General features: G+C 42.6%; 1 protein-coding gene across 7 annotated transcripts in view; it reads left to right on the forward strand.

Annotated features, from left to right (window-relative positions):
• Positions 1-22,680, forward strand: part of Plce1 (phospholipase C epsilon 1) — a 314,404-nt gene that overhangs the window by 156,259 nt on the left and 135,465 nt on the right. For all 7 annotated transcript variants that reach the window (XM_029472801.1, XM_029472800.1, XM_029472803.1 and 4 more), the window contains exon 4: positions 5,900-6,216. In XM_029472801.1, the coding sequence (XP_029328661.1) occupies positions 5,900-6,216 (317 nt within the window). The remainder of the gene's footprint in view (positions 1-5,899; positions 6,217-22,680) is intronic.

Below are 22,680 nucleotides of genomic sequence, written 5' to 3' on the forward strand. Positions count from 1 at the left end.
TTCAGTCACACAGATAACATAGAGATCATGTAGGCTATTAGCCATCTCTGGTCCTGGCTGTGGGAGCTTGGGGTAGCCTCTGTCTAAACAGATAAAATAAGGATCATTTAGACTATTAGCTACCTCTGGTCCTGCTGGCCCTACAGATAACACAGATCACAAGGCTATAAATCACCTCCAATTCCCAGCTCTCTGGGTGGAAAAACAGGTTTTGCATCCCTTCTTTTGAAAGGGCAATCTGCATGCTTAGCATTCCTGGTTTCCCTGGTGATCTGTGGGTACAAGGACCTCCATGCTCCCAGCATAGCCAAGCCAAGAGTATCCTGAGTGGCTATGCTTTAATCACTATTATAGAAAGGGCTACCATCTTGGTTAGCACACACTCCCTAACACTACACCTTCCCAACCCACGTTTATCTAAATTTTGTTTGAATGACTGTTTTGCTTGCATATATGTGTGTGTACCTTGTGTGTGCTTGGTGCTCAATGAGGTCAGAATGGCACATTAGAACCCACTGGAGTTAGGTTCCATTGTGAGCTGGTGTGTGGGTAGTGGGAACGGAACTTGGATCCTCTGGAAGAGCAACAGGTCCTCTTAACAGCTGAGCCACCTCTCTAGAACCAAGAGGCTCTTTTCTTAACTGCAGGATTTCTCAAACCCTTTAATAATTCCCACAGGGAATATGATGTGCTATCACCAGCAGCCCTCAACCTTGCTGTCTGTCTCCACATCCTTTACAGAGGGATCAGTGTCTCTTCACAGTGTCTCATTACCCTCAGCTGTCTACAATGGGTCAGCCAGGGCCTTCAGATTTTCTGAAGTTTATGGTTCCAAGAACTTCTCCTGGGCTTCTAGGAATCTGTGTGCAGAAGGCAGGGGAGAGCGGCTGTGCCTGCTCAGGAGACAGTAGTTTGTCCCTCATGGCTGAAGCCTATTTTAAGAGATGGGGTATCATTGTAGAAAACAAGGAAGCGCCAGAATCTGGGTGTGCTCAGGAAGAAACGAGTATGTACGCATTTAGATTTCTGGGTCTCATCATCTATCTAAGTAGCTCCTTGCCTTGGGAGATGAGAAGTCCAGGCCAAACCTTTCTTTTGTGAGATGTTACTCCCAAAAGCTTCAGCATCCTCAGAGAGCACTCCGCTCTCTCCTTCCTCTCTGGTGATCACCAAGGAGACTTTGTCTGCTAGGACCATTCCCAGGGGCAATCTACAAGACTCTGAATCAGGCATAAAGACCCAGGGGATGATCTACATTTATGAGTGTTTCCCAGGAGTTACTTTCTGTCTAGTACATTTTGAAAATCTCCAAGCCTATAGGGGTTGCATGAGAGAAAACAGTGACTTGTTTAGCACAAAATCTCGCCCAAGCACCTTAAGCTGAGGTTCAAGAACACCAGCCACTTCCACTTTGCAGAGTGGTTGTTATTTCTTTTTGTTTGTTTGTTTTGTTTTGTTTTTGTTTTTGAGACAGGGTTTCTCGGTAAAGCCCTGGCTGTCCTGGAACTCACTTTGTAGACCAGGCTGGCCTCGAACTCAGAAATCCACCTGCCTCTGCCTCCCGAGTGCTGGGATCAAAGGCGTGCGCCACCATGCCCGGCGGTTGTTATTTCTTAATGAAAGAGAGTGAGTTTGTTTTTTCCTTCTATGCGTCACGTGGCCATCACAGTTCCAGAGTAATGCCATCACACCGGGAGGAAACCATTGCTGGGGGGTGGGGGGGGAGACAGGGAGATACCACAGCTCTTACTCTCTGTAAGGTTGGAGCTATGTGGTTGTTCCAAAGACCCAAGAATCTAGCTTATCAGCAGCCAGCTCTGGAATTAGCAAAAGGGTGAGTTAGAACCTGAAGATTCTGGCTTCTCGCTGAGCACTCTGCCTCCCTACACTAAGGAGCAATCGTGTGCGTGCTCAGTGATTAGAGGCCGGCCTTCAAGTCGAACAGCACCTCTCAATGGATGCAAGAAAAATGATGTCAAAATTTGTCTGTTCATTTACTATGTGCCTACCGTGTTCTAGCACTCTGATGTTAGGATTTAGTAAATAAGAAAAGATCACTGCTCATACAGAACAGCCTTTCTTAGAATCTAAAAAATAGTTTAATATTAAAAAAATTAAAGAAAGTGAGTAAAAATATCTTTACCTTTGTTTGAATCCACTATTTCCTGTAAATTATTAATCTGTTATGCTTTGTATAAATCCTGTATCACATACTTTAGACAGTTCTGATTTAAAACATGGGAAATTCCTATGAATTCACAAAGGACCCACCTGAGTGTCTGCAGGCTACAGCATGACAATTAAAGAGACACTTCAGGCTGAGGGAGAGAAGACGACCTTCTGGGCCACACTCTCACCTTTAACGTTGAAAGAGGTCATTTTATTTGATCCCTCCAAGTAATGTGACAAACAGAATTGCTTCACACTAACCAAAATCTCTTGTAATGTGTAAAACTGGGAAGTCAAGGTGACAGCATGCTGAATAATGAGGACATGGGATTTGAAGGCAAATAGATCCTGTTCAGATGTCAGTTCTGACTTACTGCTTATGTCACCTTATCTGAGCTCTTGGGAGTCAAATCTGGATGATAATATGGAATCTCCTGGGAGACAGTGAGATGGCTCAGCAGGTAAAGGTCCGTGCCATCAAGCCTGGTGACCTGAGTTCAATCCCTGGGACTCACATGGCAGAAGGAGAGAATTGACTCTTGCAAGTTGCCCTCTGACCTCCACGTGTGTGGTATAGAGCACACTCACGCCCACATACATTTAAAATAAATATAAATGAATAAATTTTGAATACTGACTCTCCTGAATTTCCATAGAAAGTATAGGAACCTTTTACTTGAGCAAAGAATCACAATTTGAAGTTACTTTGTCTCCTGGTGTCTGTGTCTGGACTGTGATAGTCTCAATATTCAGCTGTAGAGTGAGCATTACAGAAGACTGTGTGGCTGAGCCTGAAAGTGAGGTAGATAATTTTAGGTTGAGTTTTGGGTTTTGAGCGAAAGACCTGTAGTTCATCTGGCCTTGAACTCGGTACCTTCCTGTTTCCATCTCTCCAGCCCCAACCCAAAACTAGGATTATGAGTAGAGTAGAGTAGAGTAGAGTAGAGTAGAGTAGAGTAGAGTAGAGTAGAGTAGAGTAGAGTAATGAGTTGCCACACATAGGTGGGGAAGATAGTTTTATTCATCAGAAACTTTCTAAGAAGGTTTTTGCAAGAGACAGCTTACACTCCCTGTGGGTGCACAGGTGAGAAAGATTAGAAGTGGTGAGCTCCAGGTCTCTAAGGCAGCATCAGGCTGTGTAGAGGGAGGCTGCGCTGATAGGCTGATGAGGTAGGAGGGGATAGCATGTGAAGAGGAAGGCTGTGAGCAGGAGGGTCCAGCAAGGATGAGAGAAGGAAGAATGTAGTACCTGCTCAAAGCGTGGGAACTGGTGATAGAAAACTGTGTCCCAAGGATACTTGTATGATGTTACCTTGTGATTATATAAACTCCCGGTGTATTCCTGCCTTTAGAAAACTTGTGGGAAAGCCCAAATATGTTTCAAGCCTTGCAGCCTTGATCTGTTTTCTTTGGACATGATGTCACAGGCCATTAGATCTATTGTGATTACTCTGATTATGTTTCTTTCTTTTTTTTTAAAACTATTTTATTCTCATCTCCATCAATCCTACTTATCAACAGATCCATCATTGTGAACAGTGATTTGTATCTCAGGATATACTGTTGTTTCAAATATATCATCTTATTTATGCATTTTGTTTCATCATCTTGTCTATTACATATTACACAAGTTGTTACTACAGAAGATTTACTGTTATTTCCTCTGTAGAATACTTTATTTTGAAACCATGTTTTCAAGTGAGATGCTTCTGAGAAAAAGCATTCTGTATGTGACTCATTCCACTGTACATAAAGTATCGGTACCAAAAAACTGTCCCTGGCATCTAGCTTTAGTGTGATTCAATTTCCAGGAAGCACAGCTATTTTATAAACTATTCAAAGAATTGAACTTTGGGGTCACAGTGGCTAGATTCTGGGATACATGTTAGACTTTTAAAAATATAAGGTTAGAGGAACCAAGTGATAATCCCCAATTTCTGCTACAGTAGGTTTTTGGTGGTTTAGTCCAGGAGACAGATAAGTATAAAGTGAGTCCCTCAGTCACCTATCTGACTTTTAGGATTAAACAGATGTGGTCATGTGGCTATGATAGAATTTATAGGGAAAACAAAACAGAAATTGTTACCAGGAATAAGTTTAGAACCATCTAGCGTTGTATCAGTGGAGGGCAAAGACAGTGGAACCTTAAAGATTTTTCTTTTTTTTTTTTAGTTAAGGTCTCACCACTCACTGTTAAGCCCTGGCTGGCTTGAAATTCACTGTCTCATCTAGACTGGCTTTAAACTCACAATCTCCCTGTCTCACCTTCTCTAGTCCTGAAATTATAGATGCTCTCCACCACACTGAGTGATTCCGTGGTAGAGCCATTTGTGGTGCTACACCCAAAGATCTCAGCAAGAGAGAGTGAAAGAGTTGAAATCGGAAAGCTATGAAATTCCTTCTAGAACTGGTAGCTGCCCAGCACTTCCAGCTTGGCAGAGGTGGGAGTCTAGGAGTGTGGTGTTATCAGGAAGACAGATGGGCCTTATCTTAACAAGGACCACTTAGACCTTTAATAACAGGAGGCAGATATGATTCTGGTTGCATAGCATATGATCTCTACTGTAGCAGTATGAGAATATAAAGATGTCCAGGAGGTCTGCTATGAGAAAAGACATGCACAAGATCGAGATTGTGGGTAGTTTGGATCACATAGTAGTGTTTCCAGAAGAGGTTCCAAGAATGCTAGTTGTACAGAATGATCAACTAGATATTAGATAAAGTGAGTGTGGGTGATGCTGGCCTAAGATAATGCAAATGGGCTCTTTACCGAAAGCCCTTCAGAGTCTGTGGTAATGTACCAGTGTGCCTGAAGTATCTCTAGGAAGAGATTGTGTAACATGAATGTTTAACCTTTCCCAAAGTTGTTTAACCACAAAGCTGGATGTTCTCCCAGGGATGGGGATATAGCTCAGCTGATGGAGTACTTGAGAATACACATGGTCCTGTGTTTGGGTTCCAGTACTACCTAAACACCTGCAATTCTAGTACTCAAAAGAAGCAGAAGTTCGGGGTCATCCGCAGGAAAATAGCAAATGGCTTAGTTAAAAATGGGGAATGAATGAATGAATGAATGAATGAATGAATTTGGGCAGATAGCTAAGCTAAGAACTAGAGTAGAAAGGTAGGAAAGTAAAGAGAAGTGTGTGTCTGTTCTATTAAGGGAACTGTGCGAACCTATACATCCCTGCCTTCGGTTCTTCTCCCTGTTGCACTTACCACTCCTACCTCGTATTCCTCTGCCACATTCTTGTTACCAGGGGTAACATGAAAAATAGCTAGTCCTCGGTGAAATAGAAGCCTTTGCAGGTGTGGGGACGGTAGAATATACCATGATGCTTTGAAACTGTGTTTTAGAGGGTCTATGCATTTTTTAACAAATGTGCACATCCAGGTGCAGTCTTCTGTCCTCAAACTCGTCTAGCTGTGCACACACTCGACCTTATTTATCTTAACTCTGATGACTAACCAAGAAAGATAAAGAAGTGGATGATCTATAAAATTTTATAGTGAGCTTGTTGGATAGTGATGTGTTCAATTAATGATGCTTCTGCCTCCACCTCCCAGGGATGTGGGAGAACAGATGTGAGGAAGGTCTCTATGTGTGCAAGTATGACAGTTTAGGGCTGCTCACTAAGCTTAGACATCTGTAAGGTTTTGGCTGGCTTTCCAGTAAATATCTATTGTCAGGGATCCCAGTCTTGGTATAACCATAATTTTTTTTTTCCAGAACGCCAACCGGGCACCTCTATGGCCAATTCCAATTCTGTTCCTTCAAGTTCAGCTGGAATCAGCAAGGAGCTGATTGATCTCCAGCCCCTCATTCAGTTCCCGGAGGAAGTAGCCAGCATCCTAACAGAACAGGAACAGAACATTTACCGCAGGGTCCTGCCCATGGACTACCTCTGTTTCTTAACCCGGGACTTGAGTTCACCTGAATGCCAGAGATCACTGCCCCGTCTCAAAGCATCCATCTCAGAATCCATCCTCTCGTCTCAAAGTGGAGAACGCAATGCCCTTGAAGACCTTGTGATGAGATTTAACGAGGTAAGGAACTACTTGAATGTTTCTGTATTTGAGCCAACATGTATTATTCTTAAGTGTATTTCTTGTCTGGGTTTGTCTGTCTTTGATATCTCTCCTACCTGTCTTTGTCTCTTCTATGATGGTCAATTTCCTTCCCAGGCCCTGAGATTGCCCACCATACTGCCTTCTTCCTCCTCACTTCACCCTAACTGCCTGCAAGTCTGACAGAATCTACAAGTATTTCAATTCCTAGCCTCCCTATCCACCCATTTCCAACAGTGTTTTTAAGACCTGTGTCTTGGTTGTGAGCTTTGACAGCATAGCACCGGGCCACATCTATCTGCATATCTCCCTTCTGTCCATCAGCACTTCTCAGAAATGTAAAAGGCCAGCCTGCCCGGAGCTGCTCATCTAAGGAAGCATGGAGGTAGTTCCCAGGGAGGGATGAATCACTCCACTCCTCTCTCTGTATCCCTAACATCTTCAAGCCCAGAAAGCCACCTTAAAGCTCTGAGAAATGCCAGAAGCCAGGTCTAAGAGCACAGTGAGCGTAGAGTTTGGAAACACTAAAGGTGGAGCTTCTATATGGCATCCAGGGACGGAGTTGGGGGTGAGAACCCGATGGTTGCTGTCTCTATGGCTGTGGGGCACTGCGCGTGCAGAAATAAAGGGGTGGGAGACCTGCCTCCTGCCAGAGCTTGGGCAGACTGCAGTGGGACCCCATGGAACCACCCTGGACGGGCATCAGGCCTCACAGGCCACACAACCCCTCTCCAGGGGATGGGGAAGGCTCAGTCTCTGATTCTCAGGCACCACAGAACACTGGGGTATCACCAAAGAGCCGGTCTTGGGGTCCCTGGGCCTCATGGTAGCCTGGGACGACTAGTTCTTGCTCTTGGACATCCCAGAGCGCTGTAGGTCATGGAAGAGCTGAGAAAGGACCCTTGGGCTGACTCTGGCCAGGGATCCGAAGGGGGAAGGTAGGGGGAGAGCTCTAGCAGGTTACTGCAGGGAGGGGAGAGAGTCTGCTAGCTAGGCAGCCTCTGTGGCTAGGGCTCAGGAAGGCCTCTCAGTGGGAGGTTAGATGCGTGGCTCAGTTACTACTTTTTAATATAGATATTATAGGTTCTTGGTTGGTTGAATTTTACGAATAGCACAATTTCTGATTTGACTCACTAGTAAGCTCCATCTAATGCTAAGAAGACTCTCATTGTGGGTCATGGCTCTCTCTGGCTGGCAGAGGGTCAATCAGCCTTTGTTACATGTACCCGTACTTACACTTAGCCTCAGTCTGCAGCCTCCATAGCTTTCCAGCAAAGACCCTGGCAATGGTGGTGAATATCATTGACGAGGATGAAGCCCAAGGGATGAAGAAAAGCATTAGAGGCTAAGTCCAACTGACTTCATGTACAGATGTGTCTCCAAACATCATTCCTCAGGAAGAGGCCTGTGTCCACAGGCCTGGCAGGCAAATGATCACCATATTACATGCACCACATGTCTTCACATTAAGGTACCCTGAAGAAGCTTTCCCATCCTCAGTGGGTAAACTAAGGTGCTAGGAGATGGGTGGCTGTTGTGAGATCCAAACCCATATAATCTGGGCTTTCACCTCTCCAGTGTCCTGCATGTCACCTGCATTGAGGGTGATACTAACTACAACTACAGATTTCCATCCCACCCCAAACTAAGACAGAATTACAGGGAATCCACAGGAGCTTGCAAACCACACTGACCCAGAGTTGTTGATTTTTTTTTAAGCAAATCTCCTGGTGGTCTTGATTTCTTACTGATAAAAATGGATGGGAAAATGAAAGTTCCCATAAACAGAGTGATTTTACTGTTTCGTGACTTATTTGAAATTTCCAGCTCTCTTTACTCTCACATCTTTAAGACCCTGTTCTTTAAAAAAAAAAAAATTAGACCTTAACTTACAAGTGAATTGCCAGAAGTTTAAAAAAATCTAATTTTAAACAAAACTTGGACTTTTTCCATCAATCTTGGGAGTTGATGATGAACCAGCGATTCCCTGACGCAGAGCAGAGCTAGAGATGGGGCACCCATAGCCGGGGTGAGGTATGCTTTGGGCTATCTCTGAAAATAGTTTAGCTGCAACTTCAGAATGTAAACAAGATTTCTGGGAAAACACTTAAACTACTTATGAGAAGAGAGTGTTTTCAAGTATTCTCAAGCATCTATTTTCATACAAATCAAGGGCAAAGTGATTAAAACTTCAGTCTGTACCGTCATCAAAGGCAGATTCCAAGGAATTTCCACCAACCAGCTCGTAAATAGCTAATTCTGATCACTTTATACTGAAAGGTGGAAAGGCTGTGTAACATCCAAAGAGAATGATACCAGAATGACTTTGAATTACTTATAGTAGACTGCCTCCAAATTAGTGTGACTTTCTACAAAGAAATGAAAGGATGCTGAGAGGGGTGGGGAGGAGACAGGTGGATTCCGGATTCTTTCAGCCTTGCTGAACTTAAGAGTTCTAGATTCAATGATACACCCTGGCTCAAAAGATAAGGTGGAGAGAAATTGAAGAAGACACTAGACACCGACCTCTCCTCACCCCACCCATGCACACACACACATAATCTGCATATACATATGAATATACACATGACCATGTATACGCACCACACAAAAAGGGAAGGAAACCTCACCTATTTGTGGAAGTATCTTTTATTTGCCTTATGGAATCATCATCTCCCAGACCCACTGCCTCTATCTGCTAACCTAGGCCTAGACCTGGAAGCTTCTAGCCTCTGCACAATCCAATCTAGGCCTAGAATGTTTCTAGTCTTTGAGACTTACTGCTCAATAAGATCAACCTTTATAGTTCTTTCTGAAGTCTGAAGGCTGGTTCAACTCAGCTGCCAGGCTCCAAACTCCTCTCCAAGCTGACTGATTCAAACTGGCTTCTCTCGGCTTCTGACTGAATTGCTCTGCTTGGCCCCATACTAACTTGAGCAATATATTCTAATTCTCTGGTTCCTTAGCATTCTCTGGCTCATTCTGTCTTCTCCTGTGTCTAGCTTGTTCTCTCTAACTGTATAACTGTTCCAGTAAAACTGCCTCCTTCCCATCTCCCTCTGCACCACTCCCTCTTACATTGCCTCGGTTTCCTCTTTCCTCATGAGAGTTGGACATATCTTATTCTGTCAGATCTTTCTCTGATGTGTTGCTTTGTCTCCCTCTCACACATCATTTTCAAACGTGAGTATTTCCTTCTATAAACTAACTTTACCTTCATTGTTGGGGGTTAAAAGAGCATAGTAAGGATGCATCTGTATTCCAGCCAGAGCAGTCATATTGCTAGATTAAAGTACCTCTACACCGATTTTAGTAGATGCTCTGAACCAGATATTTTCCCATTTTTTAACCGTGCTCCTTTTATAGCTGTCCTGAGAAAGAAAGTGAAACTTAGACAGCAAAACAAATAATGATGGTATTCTTATTTATAGAATTGATGTAAGAGTTGGAGGATTGAGGTAACTGGGGAGCCCCATAAGGACACAACAACCATCAACATTGTATGTAGAACCACTGATGCATTCCAAAGTTATTAGGCAAAACGAAATGTGATGAGAGATGGGGTATTTGCATCCCCAAGCAACTTTCTACGAGATCCTGGATAATCACAGAACAGAACAGCGGAGAAACCCAGCCACAGATACCACCTCCAGGTTTCTTGGCCAGTAATGATGCATGTCCTCTTCTACCCTTACTTAATCTGCTTTAAAGAGGTGTGATGTCACCTTTATGTGTTCTTGCTGCAGGAGCGAACCAGAATCTAGGAATGGGAAAATGTCAGACATGCTCGGGTTCATGGTCAGGCAATGCTTTTGAACATGTCGAGGTCATGGAAGTTGAAAATCCAAGCTTTAGTGAATACTGGAGGGGCGGGGGAAGTGATGGGAAAATCCCAATAAGGTATTCAGTTGTATTAGTTATTGTGTTAATGTTTATGTCTTGGTTTTTATACTTCACTATGATTATGAACAGTATTAGCATCCAGGAAGGGTGGAGAGTGTAAGTGGAAACTGCATACTATTTCTACAGCATTTGTGTAAATCTAAAAATTATTTCAAAATAAGTTTTTTTTGTTGTTTTGTTTGTTTGTTTGTTTGTTTGTTTTTTGAGACAGGGTTTCAAGACAGCCCTGGCTGTCCTGGAACTCACTCTGTAGACCAGGCTGACCTCGAACTCAGATATCTGCCTGCCTCTACTGGGATTAAAGGCGTGCGCCACCACACCCGGCATCAAAATAGGTTTTAAAATAACACAATGAGTACAGAAAGATTGAGTCATTTGCCCAAGGTCACACAGTAGCTAAATGGATATCAGACCCTGGGTTTGTCTTCAGTCTGTCTTTCCTCACTGCCTTTCTGCTTTTTAAATTATGAAGTCAACTTTCTGGTCAATCTGGAAGTGCTGGTTCACAATCTAATTAGCCTTGAGCTCGTCCCGTGCTTTTCCCTAAGTCTCTTGTGCCTTCATCCTTTTTTATTATCGCTATTTGTATTTTTTATCTAATTTTCTAATTACTCCTGCCACAACCCTGTATTCTTTCATTCATCTGTACAAGACATCTCTACTGCACGCCTACTGCATGCCTACTGCATGCCTACTGCACGCCTACTGCATGCCTACTGCATGCCTACTGGGCTTTTGCCTCCTTTCCTTTCCTCCCAATGGGAGGCCAATTTTAAAATAAGAAATTAGCAATATTTCACCATGGAACTTAACACCATTAACCAAAATGGTGTTTTGGTCAAAATAAGAAACACTTATCTTCGAGAGAAGGAAACAAATTGCTTAGTGCATCACAGGACCCTAAAGAGACAAAAGAAGAGACCGTCAACCATCGAGAGTACTAGCCCCAGGGAGAGGCAGATGAGTCTATTGGTGCAGTCAGTCATCCCGGGCCATTTATTCAGCACATCTCAGGAGCAAGCTAGTTGGTGGATATGCTCTAAGGAAAGTAAATAAGAGTCTGCAGCTGCCAGACGCTACCACGGGCAGACACAAATAGCTACCAAAAAAGGCAGCGAGTGCATGCAGCGTGGAGTGCCGCAGACAGTGCGGGTGGAGGTGCTGAGGTGGGAGACTGCAGCCCCTTCTGTTGAGCTCTGGAGTCTAGGGCTGGTCCTTGAGTAGTAGACATTACAGGGGAGAAATTGCGGGGCAGGAGGGATACTTGAACAGGAAGACAATCCACTGAGCGCTCTTCCGTCCTGAACAAGACTTCCTGGTGTAGAAAGGTAGCTTGCTTCTAAGTGGCAGCAGAACGTATGCGCTAGATGTTGCCCACATCCTAGCCGCTCTGTACATATGGACTTATCTGTAATGAGGGGGAAGGGGAAGAGAATTCCTGCTGCGACATTGCGTAATGTTTGTTCTGAGGAAAGTATGGCTAAAATGCAGCTCTGAGAACAACCATGAAACAGCTGGAAAGGTTTTGCCACTTGAGAGAGGCCAGGAGATAAATCACTCCAGCATTTCTTCCTGTGCCCTTTTCCCAACTCTGTAAGACTAAGGTGTGCATTAGCCAGACACCTGGCCCTGTTTTCTCCTTGAGAATACCCAGAAGCCCAAGGGGACAGGAAAGTCCTTTACGCAGTCAGGCACCAGATCTATACTGGACTCAGCCCTGCATGCTTGGTCTGAGAGACAGATCTTTCTGGGCCTTCTTAGGTTGGACCTGTTCCTCAGGCCCGAGTCTTGACCTTAAGCTCCCAGGAGCCAATGTTCCCTCTCTCCCTTTGGAAGAGCCTTGCTGCCTGCCCACACACGAAGCCTCTTTCTTGGAGAGTCTCAAGTCATTTTCTTTTCACCCTCTTTTTCTTTCTTCACCCAGCTTCTGCTGCTAGCCCACATTCCCTTTGATCTTCCTTTGTTTTTATTCCCCTAACAATAAATTCCCAAGCCGTTTTCCTTTTCTAGAAGAGACAAAGAGGTACTTCCCCTGTGTCCTCACCACAGAGATCATAAGTAGCTGAGAAGAGTGGAGCGGAGACTGAATCCTGCCTTCTCCACTTTTCCCTTCCCCCTTTCTCAGCACACCCATGCTGTAATACAGGGCAAGGGGGAGCTTTCTAGGGTCACAGCTCCTAGTCTTTACTCCCCAAACCTTATGTCCTGTATAATACAGCCTCCACCCTTGTGTGCTGATCACCTGTGATGACTGGTTTGCAGGACCTGTTCCTAAAGTGACTCCACAGCCTGTCACTGAGCACATATGCCCATACTTTCTTCCATGTCATAGACAGTTGCTCTCTCCTGGGGAGTCACATTCAACTTCAAGAGGCCATTAAGTGGACGGTGTTTGCTTCTTGGGTAGTTCTAGGCAAGGCCACTTGTCTGGGCTCCCCCTTCTATACCACCTGGTGTGAAGGCAGGTACTAGGTCCTTCATTGACACCTGCATTAGTACAGGGACCCCAGACTCCTCTGGATCCCGGCTGGCTGTCTTTACCCACGTGTGGCTAACTGCGTCACTCACCAACCTGCCTCTCTTGGCTCCACAAACCTGGTGGCCCAGAGCAACACTCTGGTCTCGCTTATTCCTTCCACTTGGTAGAACTCATGAGCTACATCAGTCCAGCAATTCAAAAGCCACTTGTTTTTTTAGACAAAAAAAAAAAAAAAGTAGGCACGGCCTTATTCCTAGGAAGAAGATAAACGAGTAAAATAAGCCATATTTCTAGAGAAAAGCAGTTCTAACTGAGACCTGTCCTCCACGCACAGCTCCCTAATCCCTTCTGTACAGTACTTCCCAAGTGACAGCTATCCCTACAGCAGATTCTGACTCCCAGGAGGCTGCCTTGTTGTCACTGAGGACAGACTATTCCTCCAGAGAGGCAGAATACCAACCACAGGGTGGTGGTGAGGTATGGTCCTGCACTGGGAATGTTTTGGGAAAAATAGTTCTGAACTTACCTAGACAATTGTGTTGAGAAGCGTTTCCTACCAGAGTCTTGCCCTGTTTTTGCAAAAGCTGTCAGCTGGGTAATCTGCTGTATAAACTGTCTTCCTCAAATGAATACACATATAGGCTGGTAAAGACATTTGAGGAAATAAATTTCAGCTCACTGGCAAATCTCCCCATGGGGGGAAAAACATGTCTCCCATGGCTACAAGTCTCCCCAGAAGTGTCCTTCTCCCCCCAATACAGTATTGACTGGGTATGGTAGAACACACCTGTAATCTCAGCTGCTCAAGAGGTTGAAACAGAAGAAAACACTTGAGCCCAAGAGTTAGAGGATGGTCTCAGCAACAAACAAGGACGCCATCTAAAAACAAACAAAACACAGCACAGAGGTCCATGGCAGCACAGAGGTCCACCCTGCTGTGCAGCATTATGTAAGCAAGCTTATCTGTTGGTGATTATCTGTCCTGGAGCTGGCTGAGAGCAGATCCCCTCACTCACTGTAGCCTTTAGTAGTGGCCAATGGACTGTCACTTGAGGGCAGCTTTGGAGACTGGCTGCCTGGATTCAATTCACCTTGCCCCGTTATCTTATCTGGAACCAACTACCTAATCCCTCACCAGTCTTAGCAATTAAATTTCAGGCCTTATGCATGCAAGGCAGACACTATGCTAACATGCTAGCTGGCTTTGTGTTGTTGCGGCCAAATACATAAGAAATGTAATTCAAGGCAATAGGTTTGGTTTCAGATGGTAGGGGCCCCAGTCATCTGGTTTTATTTCCAGTCCAGCATAAGATGGCACATGGCAACAGTGGAAACATGTTCACCTCATGGCAGCCAGGAAGCAGGGAATGCCTACATATCTCCTTTTCCCTTTTCCTTTCTGTCTCAGACATCCATAGCAGGCCTTCGTTTCAGGAAACCTCCTCACTGGCACACTTAAAGAGGTAGGGCATACCATAGCGGTCTAGATACATCTCAGTCCAATCAAGATGAAACATCTCAGGTGATAATAGTACCTGGCCCAGAGAGGTGGTGTAGGGAAGGCACTAAGCCGAGAGTGAAGGCACAGTGGGTGTTCAGTGTTAGAACAAAAATTTAAAAAAAAAATAGAAAAACAACAACAACAACAACAAAAACCTAAGATAACTATTTTTTTTTCAAAGTAACTATCAGGGGCTGGAGAGATGGCGCAGTGATTAAGAGTGCCGACTGCTCTCCCAGAGGTCCTGAATTAAATTCCCAGCAACCACATGGTGGCTCACAACCATGGGATCATATGCTCTTTTCTGGTGTGTCTGAAGACAGTGACAGTGTACTTACATAAAACTAAGTAACTATGGTATTGGTATAACGGTTCTTTTTTTTTCTTGTATCTTATTTTATTTATTTTTTAAAAAAATTTTTATTAGGTATTTTCCTCATTTACATTTCCAATGCTATCCCAAAAGTCCCCCATACCCTCCCCCCTATTCCCCCACCCACCCACTTCCACTTCTTGGCCCTGGCGTTCCCCTGTACTGAGGCATATAAAGTTTGCACGACCAATGGGCCTCTCTTTCCACTGATGGCCGACTAGGCCATCTTCTGATACATATGCAGCTAGAGACATGAGCTCCGGGGTACTGGTTAGTTCATATTGTTGTTCCACCTATAGGGTTGCAGATCCCTTTAGCTCTTGGGTAATTTCTCTAGCTCCTCCATTAGGGGCCCTGTGATCCATCCAATAGCTGACTGTGAGCATCCACTTCTGTGTTTGCTAGGCCCGATATAACGGTTCTTAACTGAACACTGAAAAAGTGTTATGTCTGAATTTGGTTATCTTCTGCTAAAGGAAACCATCTTCTTCCCAAGAGGATTCAGAGCATCAACCTGACTTCAACACTCTTTGAGTTCACCAGCCTCCTTTTCTGATCCTGGAAACACAGCACCTCCTTCACACTGGGACTGGAAGACACACAGAAGGGGCCTTCTGGGGGCATGCTTTCTGATGTCTAGCAGGTGCATCCAGAAACACTTCAGTCCTGAGACTGGTTAGAATATGAATGGTATTGGTAGAAATAAAGGTAGGCAAGAACTGTGACATATGCTATAACAATCATCATTATTATCAGAAGTAGTAAAAGTGACTCAGAGAAACTGCAGCAGCCCTTTGGGACCTTGGTCCCCCAGTGAGCAGGTTACCTTGGTGGCCTTGAATATGGTAGGAAAGATCACATAAACTTTAGTCAGAGGCTGAGCGTTTGAGCCTCTCTTTGACTGTATGAGCTGACCCTATTAGGATATTTCATTCAGCTCTTTGAAAACCCACTGTCTCAGAGATCTTTGCTGCTCATATAAGAGCCAAGGAGGAATGTATTTATGCTTTGCCAGGGATCTGCATTTGCCCAAAATATTTAAACAACCATAAATCCAACACTTCTTGTGGGCATTTTTTGTTCAAGTTTATGTCTCAACTGCTGCCTTAGACACTAAGATACATTATAATGCACACAGGCAAACCCTCTGCCCTGGCAGAGCTTATTATGTTCCAATGATGCCTTAAAAGCATCCCAGATGTGCCCACATCAGAACTATTGCCTCCTCCCTCTCGGTTCACATAACACCCCATGTCTTCTCCACATCCCACGACGTAGCCATCTTCCCCCATACCCATCCTAGTCAACAGTATCTCTTTCTTCCCAGGTACTCAGGCCAATCACCTAGGATTTATCCTTCGTTTACTGTTTTCCTGAATCCCCAGTGAGTCCTATTCGTTCTTCCTAAAACATGCTTCCTAAACTAGACAGCTCTTCCCAATCCCTCCACGTTGGAGGCAGCCAGCACTGCATCCTATCCGTCCTGCTTTCATGCTAGCCTGCCCTGGAGCCTACTCTCAACGCTGTAGCAAGCGTGATAAGTTCATAATTGTAAACATCGTGTTCTTTTGCTGAAGGTCTCCCCAACGGCTCAAGATCCTGTTTGAGTTTGCTTCCTCCGACCTTTCCAGTCTTAACTGTATACTACCCCACCCTTCCTCTCTCTGACTCTGATCCACACACACAGAAATCCATTTTCTTTTGAATATGTTGCTCTGGTTTCATCCACATAGCTTCTGAACTTAGTGTTCTGTCTGCCTAGGACCTGTTTCTCTGTGTTATGCCACACCTGTAGACTTCTCAGGATCAAATTTTACTTTAAGGAAACCATTGTCTTGCATTGGCTTTTTTACCCTTCCCCTATCTCTTTAGACTCCATCCCCCTCCCCCAACTTGCTCATGTCTATTCTCTCTTTCTTTACATAGTCCCACATATGTAATACAGGTTCAATAAATAAGTACTGGATAATTTAATAACTAATGATGTCACTTGCTGTTATCAATTATTTATTGAAACAGATGCTGTTAAAATACAGAGAAAAACAAAATATGCCTTTTTTTTTTAACCACCCTTAAGGATTTACAGTCTAGTTTAAGGGTATATAAGGCATAAAATACTGAATAAACATATGCATGGATGAAAAACCAGTGCCAAGCACTAACAATTATGGGAAAGGTGGTAGAAAGCTAGCAGTCTGGGTTAATGGGAAGAGGAGGGCTCTACTGGGACGCCTGGGCTCCAAATCCTTCTCACTGTGGGACTCTGGGCAAGTGTCATAGCTCATCTTCACTGTTATATAGACTGGCTTTGGCATCACCCAGGAGACAAGCCTCTCGGAATGCAGGTGAGGGCCCTTCCAGAGAGGTGTAACCAAGAAGAGAAGACCTACCCTGAATGTGAGTGGCGCTGTCAATGGGTTAGAGTACCAGATTGAGTCAAAAGGGGAAAGGGAAGAATGTGCTCTGGGTATCAGCATCTGTGTCTCTCTGCCTTGTAACCCTGGGAGACTCACGTTCCTGCCTCCATGTCATCCACCTTGATGGACTTTAAACTATGAGCCCAAATACTTATCTTTTATCCGTTATTTGATCACGGCAATAAGAATAATAATTGACTCAGCAAGTAAATTTCAGCTCCTGTTTCTTGCCTCTGAAATGTGATAGTTTTGTTGGTTTTACCATTCACCAAATGTTCTTTCTCACAAACTTTTGAAATCCATGAGCCCACACTCATCAAACGTGTTTCTCTGAGGTAAGATACTCATGGAAAGCCTTCCTCAGTCTAAGCCACATTGATAATGATATACAAAGCAAGTTATCACATCAAAAAGAAAGGGAAGCTGGTTAATTTGACAACTGCTTGAGGATATCTAATTTTTTTTAAACTTTTAAAATGTATTTATTTATGTCATGTATATGAGTACATTGTAACTGTCTTCAGACATACAGAAGAGGGCATCAGATCCCATTACAGATGGTTGTGAGCCACCATGTGGTTCCTGGGAATTGAACTCAGGACCTCTGGAAGAGCAGTCAGTGCTCTTAATTGCTGAGCCATCTCTCCAGCTCTGATGACATCTAAATTTTAATGATATACAAAAATATATTTATTGGTACATAATAATGACTAGAATATTTTAGTGTATGAAAGGGATTACATACTTAGTTTGATCCAAGTTTTTAAAATAAACGGTTTCTGAATGTATAGCTAGATAATGTATTCACATAGTAAAATACTTGCCGACATTTTAGCAATTGCTCTCTTTCTAATGTTTTCCTTTGTATTTTATCTTATGAGTATTAGTGTTTGCCTGCATGTGTGTTTGTATGCCACATGGCCTCTAAAGAGTCCAGAAGATGGTGTTGAATACATGAAGCTGGAGTTACAGACGATTCTGAATCATGGTGTTGGCATTTGGAATCAAGCTCAGGTCCTCTTAACCAATGAATCACATCTCTCCACTCTTCAGCTCCACAGTCTCCCTCCCTCTCCCTCTCCCTCTCCCTCTCCCTCTCCCTCTCCCCCTCTCCTTTTTTCTTTCTTTTGGACTGATAGTGCTACCCATACTATTTACCCCTTTTTTAAATCTTAATTTTTTTCCTTGATGTGGTATTATTATATAAGGATATTTTCATACAAATATATATTGTATGTTGAATATATACCATGTAATCCCCCAGCCTCCCTCTTGTCCCCTTGCTCTTTGTTCCCTCAAACTGTTTGGCCTTCTACTTAACTGTCATATATACATACATTGTTTCATAAAATCTCGGAGCCACAAATGAGAGAAAACAAATATTTGTCTTTCTGAGACCGGTATAATTCACTTAATATGATTATCCTCAGTTGCACTCATTTTCCTGAATAACAATACATGTGTTTTGAGGAGTACTAGAGAACAAAACAGCATCCATGCGAGACAAGAATCACATCATTGGCTTACCACCCAGTCTCTGTCAATTTTCCAGTGATTATGAAGAAAGTTGCACTCTGTGCCTTGTACTGAGTCAACAACAAATAAACACATTATGTTACTTTTAATATATATATACATATATATATATACACATATATACATATATGTGTGTGTGAAAAAAAATATATATCCTCTTCCTCTTTCCCCTTTCAAACACTCCCATATACCCCTCTACACTTATTTCAAATTCATGTTGTTAGAGTTGAGTTTTTGTAATGGATAACCAATTGGTGCGCTCTTCCCTGGGGAAGACCATTTCTCTGGCTCTCAGCATTCTTTAGTGCCCACAGTTCTTGATGTAAGCTTGAGGCTTGAGGCCTCACGAACTTTCCCCATCCACTTTAGCATGTATATTAGTGTTGTCCCTGCTGAATTCATATTTCAGCATCATATTGGTAAGACTTTATGGGTGTAACTTCTGACATTACCAGGACACAATCTCAAGCAAACTCCCTGATCCTCTGACTCTTAAGATTCTTTAGCTCTTAAAAAATCTTTCTCTCCCCTCTTCTGAAATGTTTCCTAAGCCTTAGGTGCAGGAGTTGTTTTGTAAATGTAGCCATGATTGATTGGTGGTGGTTTTCTGTGATGGTCCCTGTTGCAAAAAGATTTTTTGCTATTGCTGTTATATTGGTTTTTGACAAGTGGTGAGAGTTACCCTTACCTGTGTGGTATAAGAAAACTGGAGTCTAGTTAAGGATTATGCTGGCTTGGTAAAGTGGTGATTTGTGGCTTCTCCTCCAAGATTCCTGACTTCAATAACCCTAAATAGTTGTCTTGGTTTCCAGGACCAGGCTTGCTTTCTCCCTTATTGAATAGGTCTCAAGTCCAACTAAAGAGCGGTTGGTTGCCACCAAGGGTATGCATGCCACTTCTGCCTAGTCACTGTTGTGACTCATTGCATCCGAGCAGGAGAGGTCGGTTGGTTGCTCTGGTCAAGCTTCTATGGCACCATCTGATACAGTGAAAACTGGTCCTTGGGAGCAGGTTTTCGGGTCAGTTCTAGCTCAGGGACCTTTGGACCCTGCTGCTGAAGTTATTGTTATGCTGTTGTTATCAATAGAGATTTACCTTCTACCTCTGCGGGGCAACCAAAGGCAATAGCAATAGTCTGTAATGATTTGGGAATCTCTTGGACAACCCTGACTTCAAAAGAGGACTTCTCAGGTCTGGGGTCAAGGTTTTTGTTAGATGATCTTTGGCTCTTGGAGAGAGCATGATCAGCCTAGCTGAGAAAACATTATTTAAACTTTATATGTATATACAGACTTATGAACCCTTCATGGGTTTTTTTTTTTTATCACATTTAGCTTTCACACAACACTGAAGAGAGAGGAATCATTGTATGTTAGTTATTTTTCTATCAATCTGATAGAATGCCTGAGAACAACTTAAGGCCCGATTTATTTTGACCCAATTTTAGGGGCTTAAATACATCTTTGCAGGGAGATAGAACAGACCAGTTCATACCATGGTGGCCAGGAAACAGAGAAAAAGTAAACACAGCCCTCCAAGGACATGTCCTCAGTGATGTTTGCCTCCAGCTACCTCTTGTCATAGGCACTCCTCAATCCATTCAGGCTGACAAACAAGGTTAACCACTGCTTTATTTTGAAAATAAGAACACTGATGTTCAGAAAGGTGACAAAATTTGCCCAATACTACACAGCCACAAAGTGTCTAGGCCAAGAGGAAGCTCAGATATCAAAGCCCAAACACGGGAGCTAGAGAGATGGCTCAGCGGTTAAGAGCACTGACTGCTCTTCCAGAGGTCCTAAATTCTTATCCCAGCAACCACATGGTGGCTCACAACCATCTGTAATGAGATTGGATGCTCTCTTCTGGTGTGTCTGAAGACAGCTACAGTGTACTTAAATATAATAAATAAATAAATAAATAAATAAATAAATAAATAAATAAATAAATCTTAAAAAAAAAACCAAGCACTTGGCATGCATATAATATGGTATCTTACAAAGTAAATGTGTCATGGAAAGCCATGGATATAGAAACTAGGACACAAAATGTTGTTTGTTTGACTATTTTATGAGTGACCCAGTGAGATCAGGATATGGTCTTCCAGCACAAGTCCCATGGGATGTTTGCACGTATTCTGTGGAGAAGCAGTACCTAATGTGGTCTAATGCATAAGCCACACTGGGAGCAATGAGAAGGAAGATGTTGGTTGGGATTTCCCCCATCTCCCATTGTTATATCAATGCACATGAGGACTCTCCCATTTGAGCATTTCACAAAAAGTCCGAGTGTCATAAGGTCAGTGCTTGCTATAGAACCAGCACTGGGAAGCCCTATGGGTAAGAAGGAGATTGGCCTAGGTCTTGAGGCCTTGCTTGTCAAAGCAGCCTGCCTACCAGGCCCTTGAGAAGTAGGGAAGTAACAGGGAGAAGGTGGAGCATTCCATGGGAGGTCAGAGCAGGACAGATGCCAAGGTTAGTGAGATATACATTCCCCTCATCCTAACTCATGGGTCTGCCCATGTGAGTCTACAAAGCGAGATCCTAATCCCATTGTTCAGATTCCATCCGCCTCAGGCAACAACAAGTTTCATGCCTTCCCACCACTCATCACACTTCAAAAGTTATACTGACAGTAAAATTATGTGTACATCATTAGGGTAGGAACAGAAAGCCTGCAGACTGGTCTTAGACTGGATGCAGCCAAGACAGTTTTCAATACATCCAACCTGTATAATTATTCTTCTCCTTCTCAGGAGACCACAGTCGCCATTATGACTCAGGCAACCCAATCCATGGTAAAGATGCATAACAAAAGAGACTTTTTCCCGTTGCTGGGCATATACAGTTCAGGATATCATATATGGTATCCTAGGCAAGCTCTATCAACTGAGTGACATTCAGTCCTATCAAAGATGCTTTCAGTTTATGAGTATTTCACACATGTTAGCCTAGTATGTTATTTCTGGTCTTTCTCTAGCCCTGTAGAACACACATTTCTTTTTTTTTCTTTCATACATAGATCCTAGACTTTATATATGCATGAATATATATGACATACAAGCAAAGGGGGTTATTTGGTGTTTAGGGTTGAGATGGGTTCAAAAGGAAGCAGGGAGAACAAAAGGAATAGTGGGATGATGCAGCTGTTTGAATCCCCCATTGGAATAAGGTTGTACTTAAATGTCTCTCACATCACCAAAGGATTTTACCTCCATAGTAGCTAAGCTAAGAGTTGACAGTTCGGCTATGACAAGGAATGAATTATAGGCATGATTATTTGGATAACAGATGTCCTGCTATGGTCAAAGCTATTTGACTTGAGTGATTGTCATCATTCTCAGCCCTCAGGGAACAGGTTACATTCATCTAAGAAATGGTGTGTGTATTAAGATGGTCTATCCATGAAGTCATTTATCAACTGTTTCAGTGAACAATGGTTCTGCTTGGAGGGTGGCACAGATATTAGGTGAGGATAAGATTCTGGTTCATTGGCTGTGATGATTTTGAAAAGCATTCATCTCAGAAAAAGAGTAACTTATAAGGCCCTCTTCTTCGAAATTGATACAATAGTTATAAATATCAAGCAAAACATTCAGTCTCACTCTTTCTTGTTCTCTTACAAGTCACCTACCAAATTAATTGTCTACATTTCTTTTGGCTGTATAAATAATTTTGAAACATGTAAGCTGTTCTGAAAACCATTGTATAGTGTAAAAACATCAGATAAACAATCATACTAATAAAGAGGCTGAGATAGGAGAAGCATGATTTCAAGACCATTATGTGGTACACAGCAAGACACTGTCACATACAGAGAAGCAGAAACTGTATATGGATTGTACAATATTGGACCTATTTATCAAATTACCAAATTAGAGAAACCACTGGATGACAGCCAACAAATTTCTAATTCCTCATATTTTTCAATTTCAATTGATTAGATATGTTGGTAATATTAATTTTCTTTTTTTTAAATTTTTAATATTAATTTTAATATTAATTTTAATATTTTTTATTTTTATAATTAATAAAAATAAAAATTAATAAAAATAAAAATTAATATTTTATTTTTTAATATTAATTTTAATATTTTTATATTTAATATTTTTATATTTTTAATAATTTTAAATTTTTAATATTTAATTTTTAATATTTTAAAATATTTAATATTTTTATTTACGTATTTTCCTCAATTACATTTCCAATGCTATCCCAAAAGTCCCCCATACCCT

Source organism: Mus caroli, chromosome 19 (assembly GCF_900094665.2).
Source record: "Mus caroli chromosome 19, CAROLI_EIJ_v1.1, whole genome shotgun sequence".
NCBI lineage: Eukaryota > Metazoa > Chordata > Mammalia > Rodentia > Muridae > Mus > Mus caroli.